The following is a 12,820-nucleotide window of genomic DNA, read 5'->3' as shown; positions in this document are numbered from 1 at the left end:
CTGAAAAGTACTTCCTTTTTAAAAAACAAAGTACACTGTGTAGCCCACATCCTAAGTTAGAACATTATAGGCTTTTCAGTCCCTGTATGTGGTTTAATTTTAATATTTTCTTTCCTATTATATATTTTTTCAAGTAATGATTTTTGCAGGAGATAAGTGAGTCATATAAGCTAATGTGGTGGGTTGACCCTGGCTGGATGCCAGGTGCCTACCAAAGTCGCTCTATCACTCCCCTCCTCAGCTGGACAGGGGGAGAAAATAAAATGAAAGGCTCGTGGGTCGAGATAAGGACAGGGAGATCACTCAGCAATTACCATCACGGGCAAAACAGACTCGACTTGGGGAAAAATTAATTTAATTTATTACCAATCAAATCAGAGTAGGGTAAATGAGAAATAAAACCAAATCTTAAAAACACCTTCCCCCACCCCTCCCTTCTTCCCAGGCTTAACTTTACTCCTGATTTTCTCTACCTCCTCCCCCTGAGCGGCACAGGGGGGCGGGAATGGGGGTTGCAGTCAGTTCATCACACATTGTTTCTGCCACTCCTTCCTCCTCAGGGGGAGGACTCCTCACACTCTTCCCCTGCTCCAGCGTGGGGTCCCTCCCACGGGAGACAGTCCTCCATGAACTTCTCCAATGTGAGTCCTTCCCACGGGCTACAGTTCTTCATGAACTGCTCCAGCATGGGTCCCTTCCATGGGGTGCAGTCCTTCAGGAACAGACTGCTCCAGCATGGGTCCCCCATGGGGTCACAAGTCCTGCCAGCAAACCTGCTCCAGCATGGGCTCCTCTCTCCATGGGTCCACAGGTCCTGCCAGGAACCTGCTCCAGCATGGGCTTCCCACAGGGTCACAGCCTCCTTCGGGCATCCACCTGCTCCGGCATGGGGTCCTCCACGGGCTGCAGGTGGATATCTGCTCCACCGTTCACCTCCATGGGCTGCAGGGGGACAGCCTGCCTCACCATGGTCTTCACCATGGGCTGCAGGGGAATCTCTGCTCTGGCGCCTGGAGCACCTCCTCCCCCTCCTTCTCCACTGACCTTGGTGTCCGCAGAGTTGTTTCTCTCACATATTCTCGCTCCTCTCTCTGGCTGCAATTGCTGGGGTTTTTTTTCCCCCTTCTTAAATATGTTATCACAGAGGTGCTACCACCATCGCTAATTGGCTCGGCCTTGGCCAGCGGCAGGTCCATCTTGGAGCCAGCTGGCACTGGCTCTATCGGACATAGGGGAAGCTTCTGGCATCTTCTCACAGAAGCAACCCCTGTAGCCCCCCTGCTACCAAAACCTTGCCACGCAAACCCAATACAGCTAAGTAGCTCATCTCAATTTTAAAATGTCTTAGTAGGCTTTTAGTAATCAAGTGGTAACATTTAAGCCTAAGATAGAAGAGTTTCATGAATAGAGTTCAATGGATGTCATGGAGGGGTGTCTATATAGCAGAGGACTGGTTGAATTACAGTATTTCCAAAAGCTAAGCACCTCCTATGGCCACACAGCCTTTTACCATCTGCATGGGGAAAAGAGAAAACTGCTATTTAATGTTATTTAACTGAAGCACAAGCACAGTCTCTGGAAGGCCAACAGCTCCTCTTCCCAGCTCTTTGACGCTGCATAGAAAGCTGAAGAACAGCAATCTCAGAAGAAATTGCAAAGTAGCTGAAGATGGTCATGATCTTACAAGATCAGGGTCTAATTTTGAGCCTCCACTTGTAGCCTTCAACTAGTTTACAAGGATAAGGCTTTTTGAAAGCCAATACTGAATCTGATCCTATATCTATAAGAAATGTTGCCCTTGACTTTGAGACTTGACCAGATGGAAAAACTCAGTTCTTTTAAAGAAAATAAGATCTGGTTGTCCTCATCACCTTCCACAAAGCACTGGTGTCACTTAATCAAAAATACTGTCGTTCAATGTTTTCATTACACTTTAAATGATATTAAGCATTTGCAGCACAATTGTCAAAATTTTGCTTTTATTCTACTGTATTTCTCACATAGTGAGAGACATATCTCACTCTACAACTTGAATTAGTGGGTAATATGGAGTTATATTAAAACATTTTTAATAATGACTTCAACTTTATTATATTTAGCATTCATCAAGTTATAGAATGCACATGTACAAGTGTCTCCATTCTGCATCTTCTTATTAAATTCCTACTGATTAAAAAGCAGAAAATAATTAGCTTACACTGATTTATTACACAAATATAAACTGTTAGTTATAATATAAATGTAAATTATTTATTTTATGAATGTAAATTGTTACCTACTTTCAGGAAGAATCCTCTTATACTGAAAACTTATCATAAGTGTTAATACTTTAGAAGTCAAAATTAAATCTTGATTTTTACATAACAATTTTACTGAACTGAAACTGAATTGAAATTAGGTGTCAAAGAATAAACAGTTTCCACTGCCATTAAATGAAAGGCATTATGGACAGTTTCTCTGTTATTTCCTCCTCTTCCCAAACTACACTAGATATTCTAAAAAAATATACCACATCCCACAAAATCTGGCTTGCTTGTATCTTTAAGCTAAAATTCCTACAACACTATTATTAGATACGTAAAGCCAGAGCTTTATTAAAATATTTTAAGTATGAATGTGCAAGTTCCATCTAGGCTTATTTTTCAGTAAAGTACTTTCAGAGACAAAAATTAATGCAGACAAACATCACAGTCTATGTAATACCTAAAGGTTCACTCCATGCAAATTCATGAGGGGCTGATCTGTATGTACAAGAGAAGCATTAGATTCTAGTATGTATTTCTTCCACCAATACAGGTTAATCAGTGCTCTCACACACTCACACACTATCCCTGCCTACGAATAAAGCACCAAATACAACAGAAAAAACCACTTACACAGAAGAAAACTAAGTTTACAAATAATATATTCACATTTTATATTATTTAGAGAGAATAAAAGAATTCCAGAAACATTTTTGTGAGACGTTCATAAGTAATGAAGTTTTTATTCCGTATCATTATAGCTTCACACATCCACTTCAAATTTTACAGAGTTGGTCAGCTGAAAAAGATTTTCACCCCTCCCTCCTAGCTGGAAGAGCAGGTTAACTAAGATCCAACTGTGTAGACCCTATATGGAAAAAAACCAGTGCTTAATTTGAAAGTCTTCCTGTAAACCAATGACATATTTTAAGGCCTGATATTTCCCACTTATGACAGCTACAAATAGATATTTCATACATTTGAGAAGAAAGGATTAACGACTCTCCTGTGATATAAAACCATTATTACATCACATATAGGTTTTTGGAGGATATTGAACTTTAAGTCACTCGCCAGTCCTGGACTTACACATGGACTGAGGATTAATATTTTTGAACGTGACAAGTAAATGTGAGAGTCTGCTATTTAAGAGTTTTTCAGAGATCTGCACTGTCTAAAGGAGCCCTGGCCCTACTAATAAGTATCCAGGACTGGTGATGCCAAGCAGTATAAAAATGACAGTTGCCTACAATATAAGTTGCCTACAAACTAAGCATAATAGAGGGGAATTCATCAAAAGATGCCTTAAATTTCAAAATCTTATAAACAAAACGCATGCACTCACAAAAGAGTCTCTAAAGTAAAACAAGCAGACTTCACAGCACAGATCAAGCCACTTTTTAATGGTGACTAAATACGGAATAGAAGAAAAGAAGGAATAGGTGATTCTAAAACCATGAACAAACCAAACCAAACCAATTCCAGCTTCTTTTTTTATTAAGTATTATACTGTTTTCTCATTAAGTATTCCATACACTTCCCTGGTATCACTGTTCTTCATAGAGCTCTGTTCAGTACTGACTGGCAATGGCATAAGGCTGCCCACTACTGATTCAGATACCATAACGTCTGAAACATTTGTTCCAGTATAGAAATTCACACAATATCCCAGAAAGTCACTTTTCCCACAAGGTTTGGAAGTAAATTGTGTACTTCTACAAAGAAAAAGCCAACAGATGATAAAACCATGATGATTTTGCCATAACCAACCCCTTCCTTGTGCTATAAAAATGTTGTGATACTAAAACTTTTCAGGCAATAGCTATTCCTAATAGTATAGGAGGGTCTCAGAATCACAAAAGAAAGAGTTGGATTATTTTGATTTATTTGACTATTTTAATTTATTCACCACACAATTTCAGAAATTAACAGAGGTCTTAATCTGAAATGACCGGGGTCACAAGAAATATCTGAAGACAGATTCTTGCTTAGAGAAAAAAAAAAGAACTGAGGTTCAGACTCCAGTTCTCCAGTTGGTTGTAAGATTGATGGGGTGAGGGTGCAAACCCCACAACCTGCACTATTTGGTTCTGTACTTGAACCTAATTAACATTAGTTTAAAAAAGAAAGGAAAAAAAAAAGGGGGGGAACACACAGTTTTCAGCCTATTGATTCATGCTGCTCAGTGAACTCCAGATCAAAGTGTTGCATTTTCAGCGCATAGGCAAGCCTGTAACTGAAAATAGACCATGTCACTGTAAGATCCATGGGTTTATGACATGAGCAAAATAACGCATTTTTTAAAGCAGTACCAAGAGAAATATAATACATTTTATGTAATTTTTACATGTATATTTTCCAGTTTTGATATGCAGTATCTTCCTACCTATTATTAATTTAATGCAGAATGATATCTGCAAGTCCAAGACAGCAGAGGGATTGACACTTGTAGCTAACTGAGCTACTGTTATAGAGTTCACTACTCACACACTACCTCCCAATGCCTTTCCTGTCAAAGCTTCCTAAAAAAGCCAGGTTCCTACGAAGTCTTGACTGGCCACTGAAAATATCTCTCCTTCCTCTTTTACTCCCCCTCTCTGCAAAGGATCACTATGCAAAAGGGAAAGAAGAGCTGTAAAATGATTGAGAAAGGCAACACTGGAATTATATGTGCCTTGCAGCCACTTTTTGGCAGATGATCAAAATGACAGCAAGTGCTCCTTCAGATGTCTCTAGGGTCCCAACTTCCCTCCCCGCTACCAAGCACCCGTCTTCCCCCCAGTCATAAGTGTCTTCAAATAAGCCCCAGTGCTACGGAAGCGCTGCAGTCTGCCGTGAAGTCATTGCTTCTCATCTGCTCCAAACTCCCTTCTTTCTGGGGAACTAATGAGAAGCATTAAGTATGTGAAGACTATTATGCTGATGTGTCAGCACTTGCACTAACTGTATCTTTTGGAATAATATGCTAACTTATCAACACAGCTAAAAGCCAAGAGATGAAAAGTAAGGCCTGAATATGAAATTATTCCTAAGTGTGCAGTAAATAAATCACAGCTCCCAACGTGCATTATAGAATTGCTCAAGGTAACATTTCTGTAATTGCCTACAGTATAAAATATTAGGCTCCAAGTATAAAGGGAAATCTGTACTGGAAAATGAACAATATTAATAGCTCATATTATAGATTAAGAGAAAGCTTTAACCCTGGGCAACTGCTAGACAAAAGCATCTTATCTCTGAATGAGTAGTTCAAATTTATGTCCAAACCAAATAAGTCACTCCATTCAACAGTGTCAGATTTAACTTCTGAGTGCAGACTATTAATCATCATGTCAAAAGAGAAGCAGAGTAATTGTTTTGCCTATAATATCGAGTAACTAGAGGCCTGGCTGAAGCACTTCACTGTTTCTAAAGTCCAAGTGTATACTAGGTTATAATACTGAAATACCTACTTCCATTATCTATGTATTTATTAATGGAAATTATGAGAAGTTTAGAGACAGTCAAGAAAACTAAAACCAAAAAAGACTGCCTTATTTTTCTCCTGTTACAGTAGAGCAAGCAGTTTCCCTTTAATAGCAAAAGCCAACCTAGCACTTGGGCAAAATGCCTACTGGGAAAACATGAGGTTAGTTCATTGTGTATTCTTGTGGTTTCCATTGACTTCTCTTGGAAGGACACCAGATGCAGCTTTCTGGTGGCAATAAACCTATTTGTATAGCATGTTGCAAACTGCCTGCCATCCTTGTTCCATCAAAGATCAGGAGCATATTACAGTGCAAAGCACTCGAGATGCACTGATTCAATGAATGAAGATGCACTCCCCAGAAAAAAAAAAGACTCGGCTGCATTAATCCTACTCAGCTCAGGAACCCCTGCTGTAGTTTTAAAGCTGCTTCATCCTCCAAGAGAAGGAATTAGTTTTGTCTTAACTATTGCTTAAAATAAAACAAATAGCTACACACAGAGCCAGAAACACTGGAGGGGAGGGGCATAAAAGCCTCATGCAATTTCTTTTTTCAAAGCAAATTCAAAGTATCCATTTTCAAGTAAATTAATTTTAGGCATGACTAATGTAAATATGACTATATTAATTTATCTTCCTGTTAGGCCTATATTAACCCAGTTCATGTTTTGAGATGTCTTTTATAAACTCTTCTTTTACAACATGGCTAACTGCAATAAAACCCCAGAACCCGCATGTGAATCTGTCATCTTCCTTCAACACATTTCACAAGTGAATACTACAACAGGAGGAAATAAGTAAAAATAGTTTGCTGTTTTAACTTCAATTTTTGTTGTAATGATTCTTATATAAAGTCCTTTACAGTGCATCACCTGAAGTTTCATAGATACAATAAGAAAAAACACAAAAGGTCTTTACTATAGATTTACTTACATAACTGCTCACCATCTTTACTCATAACATATTTTCTGGGGAAAGCTCAAAGAAAGGGATGGGAATAAACAAAAGGCCAATTTTATATTAAAGCAAGCCCCTTTGACACTTCTGCAATGTATATTAAATGCATTCTTAGACTTCTTGACACTTCTAGCTGACTGCAGAGAGGATTCAGGGAAAATGTGAAGTACCCTGTTCATTTTTAATACAATGTGTGTATAAGATACAGTAAGTAGCACAGACTATGAAGTAGTAGGCTTGAATCAGGCAATAAGACTCACTTGAGAGGGTGTACTTGTTAGCTCCATTTTTTCTTGGGATTTTTCCTTTGCTAGTCGTGCAGCTTCTTTGAATTCCTGAAATTTTTCCGCAAACTGAAGGTACATATGTTTAAAAAAAAAAGGAAAAAGAGAAAGAGTAGGCATGAAGTAGTTATATTACATGCAGAACAGAATGCTGTACTTAATATTTTACAAAGTCAAATTCTGTCAGTAGAATTTTTTAATTTTTCTCCTTATTAGATACTCATTTAAGAGAGTTACACAGTGACATACCTTTCAGACATAATGTACTCTGTTTATATGACAGAAAAATTATGATGCAACAAAGTTTAATTTGTTGCTGATAGTGTTAAAAACCCCACCTCATATATGGCTAATAATAGTGATAAGCTGCCTTGCACAGCTGCTTTCAGATTCAGGTTTTACTGTCTTCCTGACAACGAATGATCTGGTTCTGAAGTCTACTGTGGTCACTATTAGCCTAGAGCCTTTAATGGGCTTCATTCTTTCATGACTGAAACAATACTAATTTCTTCCCAAATTTTAACAGCATTTATAATTTCAGTAGCTAATTAAGAAAGCAGCAGTGGGAATATTGAGACAAGTTCATTTCTTGATTGTTCATTGACATCAATCAAGTTAAAGAACAAATTCATGGAACTAAACACATATACTGAACATTAAATTCAAGAATTTCACATTGAACTGCCATATGAAGCTTGATTTCTCTGCTACACGTACCTCTTCCAGAAAATAGCTAAAGCAGCAATTTAGAAATACATGCACCCTTAAACTTGATAGATTAAATCAATTTATTAAGAATAGGGCCTAGATTCTCTAGCTAGAGAAAAATTTGGCTTCATAGGTCTCAGCTTGACACTACACTAATTGCTATAGTAGCCAAGCATTTGTTTTTGCTTGCTACTGCTTTTATACAGAACATGATCTTATTATGATCAGCTTAAGACTGAAATGATTCTGCAAAAACATTGGAAACTTCACCAACAGCTTCTAAATCTCTCCAGCAGCAGCATACAAAGAAATTGTTTTGCACTGCATGTATTTAGAAGGGATGAAGGCTACCTTTGTGTGACATAATCTCCTCAACTATTTTCAATCAGAACTTCACTTGCTATCCAAGATCTAAAAAACCTTATTGTCTTTAAACTACTTCTCCTGGTAGGCTATTAGTATTTGAGGAAGTATCATTTCTCTCCACTGGTATCCTATATTTCAGCTGTCAGGTTATTTAAAAGCATATGTTTCCTGAATATAGAAGGAGACAAAATATACCATCCTGAAACTCTAATTCAGCATCAAAAAAGGTCTTAGAACAGATAATAAAATTGGCAACAGATCACCAGAACTGGATGATACTCATTTAAGAGTTGTAGATAGACCTCAAAATCTGATGGATAACCTATTATTTAAATCATCTTTAGGACCAGAGGACTGGTAAGTGAGAAAACATGATGCTGAGGTTTAGAATGGCTGAAGACATACAAGGCAGTAAATATGATCTTCTGTATCACAGTAGTAGAAACTGTAAAAATATATATATATAAAATGAATAGACAGATAAATAGATAACATTCTAAGAAAAAGCCAACAAGTCTAACGTAGAGGAAATTTTCACAAATTTACTAGAATTCCTTGAGGCAATCTCTTGATAAAATTCCTAAATAACAAAGATGAGATCTCATGGTATGAAAGGAAGGGTTCTCTGGAGGATTAATAATTTAAGGAAAAGATGGAAAAATTGTGGAGGAAGACTACAAGAGGATCTCACAAGTACCTGTGATGGTCCTTTTGGCATTTAGCATACTCTTAAGTTATTTGGAATAAATCAGGCCAACTAATTCAAAGGGATAAAACAGACAGCAATCCTGACAAGGAATATTTCTTCCCATACAGCAGGATACTATCAAAAGCACAGATTTATATTCTGGTTGAGAAATTAGCCTCAGTTTTCTCTGAATATCATGGGACATTCTGTTCCTCCTACTACAGCAGCAAGAGGGACTGTGCTAGGAAACCCTGATTGTGTGAAAGGAATATTCTTCAACATAGGAATCATCTTTTAGGTATCACTGACTCCTGCCTGACTCCTGATGGAACAATCTTGAGGTGAATTTGTAGTCTGACATATTGAGAAAAGGTCTAATGAAGATAAACAAATGTTTAATTAATTTTCTTCTGTACTGTTTGTGTGTGAAGTTGATTAGAGTGCCTTTATTTTTATACCAGATAGTCTCGCTCCACTAATTCTCACAGTCACAATAATCATCCAGAAAGAGGTTACTGCTGTTTCACTCTACCCTAGTAATCAGTTTAGGAGGACAAAGGCACATGAACCAAAAAGGAATAGTCCAAAAGTCAAACACTTGATATATGCTTTGGAAATCATCTGCTTGTTTAGAGTGACATAGCTAAGCAGACAATGATCTGAGAATAACCAGTTTATTAGAAGACATGACTTTTATTATATCTGCTCTGATTGTTTGCTTCATTAACCTGTTGATATCAGTCACAGACTAGACTAAGTTTTTTGTGGTTGCAGGCTGTCTTTTGCTCCCTGGAACTTGAAATATTTCATTGGGGCCCAGAGACACTACTGCAAAACAAATTACATACAACAGGGCTGTTCACTTAGGGACTTTGATAAACCAAGTACAGAAAAGAAGTTCCAGAATCAATTTTTAAGGCAACTTCTAGAAGCAACCTGTTTCTGAACAAATCCATTAATACAGTTTATTTGTTAGCACTATTACTAATATCCAGTGGTACCTTGAGCCCTAAATTAGATTTCATGTCCTACAACGTTAGGTGTACCAAAGAGCGCTCTGGTAAACTTGACTACAATGCCAGTGCACAGAAGTGGGAGTTAGTAATCTGAGCAGAGACACAAGACAAGAAAGAAGATACATGTGATTTCTCTGAAGCTACACAGCAGATCCAGGGTTTCTAATTCAGCTTTTCTGATTCCAAGACCAATATATCTACCAACTCCAGTGACTGAATAGACTGTAATCTAAACAAAAGTTTCTTTTCCCTCCATCAAATATGTTTGCTAATTTTACAATAACACAAAAAGTTTCACCTTTATGAATTTTAGTAGCAATGATCAGCAATTTTAATTCACCTGAAAATCACAATTAAGATATAATACAAGGGAAACAGTTTGCTGAAAAGATTCTGAAGATTCATCACCATAAGCTTCTGAAAAGGTCTGTGACTTGGCATTTTTGCTCAACAGATCTGTGTATTCTTCATAAATCACAGCAATCATCTGAGTAACTGCTAATCAAACATGTACTTAAGACAAAATATCTACTGTAGCTTTTCAGATTATTTTTTCAACAGCAATATAAAGTTTTAAGCCAAGAGCATACTGAAAACTCTTAGACATCAGTTTGAGGGCAGCGAAAGAATGGAATTGAAACAACTGTAATTAAGAAGGAAGTAAGTATCACTTGGGGAGAGCAAGGAAAGAGTGAAGGAAAGGACAGATGAAAAAATCAAAATATTTTCACGGGCAAGGACAACCCAGTGTTGAAAGGCAGGCAAACACAGGCTATGCATGACTACAGCACGATACTTTGCCTCCAAAGAAGCATTCCATGATTAAGGAAAACAAGCTAGTATATGAGAGGTAAACTAAATTAGGATTTATGCTAAATCCTTTGAAATATTAACAAAAGTTATTACCATGTCGGTAAGCAAGTGCCTCTAGGACATACACACCAATTTAAATAAATAACAAAGTTTCTAAGTTCACTGAAGCAATGACACGTGCACAAATGCACATGCATATATTCAATATTAATAGCACTCAGAATTTCCTGGGTTTGTGTTGCTTCGTAGAAATGAAAGCTATCAGATTATGAAAGGAAGAAATCTTACAAGCGTATCATACTGTCCAAATAAAGCAGATGTACTGGTTCTCTTTTTAATGGTTTTCTGACAGGCCCATGCTTATCCTTGGATAGTGACAATTACTTGTCAATATCTCAAAAGGGCCGGTATGATTTTTTTGTTTATTTAGGTTTTTTTAATAACAAGCCAACCATTATTCCTTACTCAAACATTTATTATACATTCCTTTTTATTGCATTTGGGTTTCCAGATCTTTTGTATATTTCTGTCCTGGTTTTGGCTGGGATAGAGTTAATTTTCTTCTTAGTAGCTGGTACAGTGCTGTGTTTTGGATTTAGTGTTTTGGAGTCAGAGAAGAACAGTTTAATAACTAAAGTAAAATAAAATATAATACTAACTAAGAATAATACAAATATAATAATAATAGTAATAGTAGTAATGAAAAGGAATATAACAAAAAAAAGAGAAATAAAACCCAAGAAAAGACAAGTGATGCACAATGCAATTGCTCACCACCTGCTGACCGATGCCAGAGCAGCGATCCGCCCCTCCCGACCAACTCCCCCCTGTTTATATACTGGGCATGACGTTCCATGGTATGGAATATCCCTTTGGCTAGTTTGGGTCAGCTGCCCTGGCTATGCTCCCTCACAGCTTCTTGCACACCTGCTTGCTGGCAGAGCATGGGAAACTGAAAAGTCCTTGGCTTAAGATAAGCGCTACTTAGCAACAACTAAAACATCAGCATGTTATCAACAGTATTCTCATACTAAACCCAAAACACAGCACTATACCAGCTACTAAGAAGAAAATTAACTCTATCCCAGCTGAAACCAGGACAATTTCAAAGACAAAAATTCTCTGCTTAATGTAGAAACATGTTTTTAAACTGAAAATGGAATTCCTCATCTGGAGAAAAACAACATTGGCTTTTACAGGTTCCTGGACTCATCTACCAGAGTAGTATCAATAATAATAGGGATTGTAGAAAGGGTGCTCACAGGAACCATACCATCACTTTGAGAAAAAGGAGTTACCGCTTTCCTTGGATTAAGGTGGACTTCCCTCCTGCACAAGTAGACCAGAAAAAAACCTCATAGGGCACTGAGTTTCTTTAGTAAAAATTTCAACTTTTGTATTCCAACAAGAAAACATAGTTTTCTTTTACATTGAATATTTTTCCCACTAGCTTTAGTTTAAGCCTGCACATGTTGAAATATCTGTAATTTGATGCACTATACAGCAGAAAAGTGAAAGTGAATGTGGCTTAAAAGACAAAAATGCATCTGAAGACTACCAACAATTTTTTTCTAGGAGATCTAAACACAGAAGAAACACTACATAGTCTACTCCTTTAAATTCTATCATGAAAAACTGTAATGGAAGAACAACTTTAAAGAAGAGAAACTTAACGAAACCTAACAAATGAATACCTAGAAAGCATTAACAGCATACACTGCAATAGCTTAAATCTCCCTCCTTTCCTCAATCAGTTAAAAGAAAATTCATAGGCAACAAAGCGTTATAACAATATTGTCTTGTCTTTTTACATTATAAGGATGGATACAGAACATTTTTTGTAAACTATTTTTAAATAACAACAGTAGTGAGCACTGAGTCAAGATACAACCAGCAGGAATCAAATACTCTTAAGCTGCTTGACTGGCCGAATAGCTGTCATTGGTCATACTTACTTTTGAAAGGTGATGTTCAGATGAAAATCCCAAGCCATAGACTGTATTTGCCCTGCTGTCTGCCCATTGGCCAAACTTCTGGGATGTTTTAGTAAATGTCATGTTGGGGGTGATAGTGCTATTTATTATTGCCTGAAAAAAAAGTAATAGTTGTAAAAAAGGGTTTCTGTGGTTTTGATTTTTTTAAAAAGACTACTCAATAATTGAAAATGCCAGTATTATAGACAAGTATCCGTGTACACTGAATGAGACAAACTTGCAACTAGGGAACAGTTTTCTTCTAATTCAGTCACAGCTAAAATTATGAAAGCATATATTGGCATA

At 37.1% G+C, this 12,820-nt stretch overlaps 1 protein-coding gene across 1 annotated transcript in view; it reads right to left on the bottom strand.

Annotated features, from left to right (window-relative positions):
- The window catches only part of LOC127028687 (homer protein homolog 1-like), a 55,507-nt gene extending 42,894 nt beyond the window's left edge, over positions 1 to 12,613 (bottom strand). The window contains exons 1-2 of the mRNA XM_050914388.1: positions 12,497 to 12,613; positions 6,927 to 7,019 (exon numbers count right to left, since the gene is read on the bottom strand). Coding sequence (XP_050770345.1) covers positions 6,927 to 7,019; positions 12,497 to 12,598 — 195 coding nt within the window. The 5' untranslated portion in view covers positions 12,599 to 12,613. The remainder of the gene's footprint in view (positions 1 to 6,926; positions 7,020 to 12,496) is intronic.
- Positions 12,614 to 12,820: the final 207 nt, after the last annotated feature.

This window comes from Gymnogyps californianus, unplaced genomic scaffold (assembly GCF_018139145.2).
Source record: "Gymnogyps californianus isolate 813 unplaced genomic scaffold, ASM1813914v2 HiC_scaffold_39, whole genome shotgun sequence".
Classification (NCBI taxonomy): domain Eukaryota; kingdom Metazoa; phylum Chordata; class Aves; order Accipitriformes; family Cathartidae; genus Gymnogyps; species Gymnogyps californianus.
This window is presented reverse-complemented; position numbering and strand designations above follow the sequence as displayed.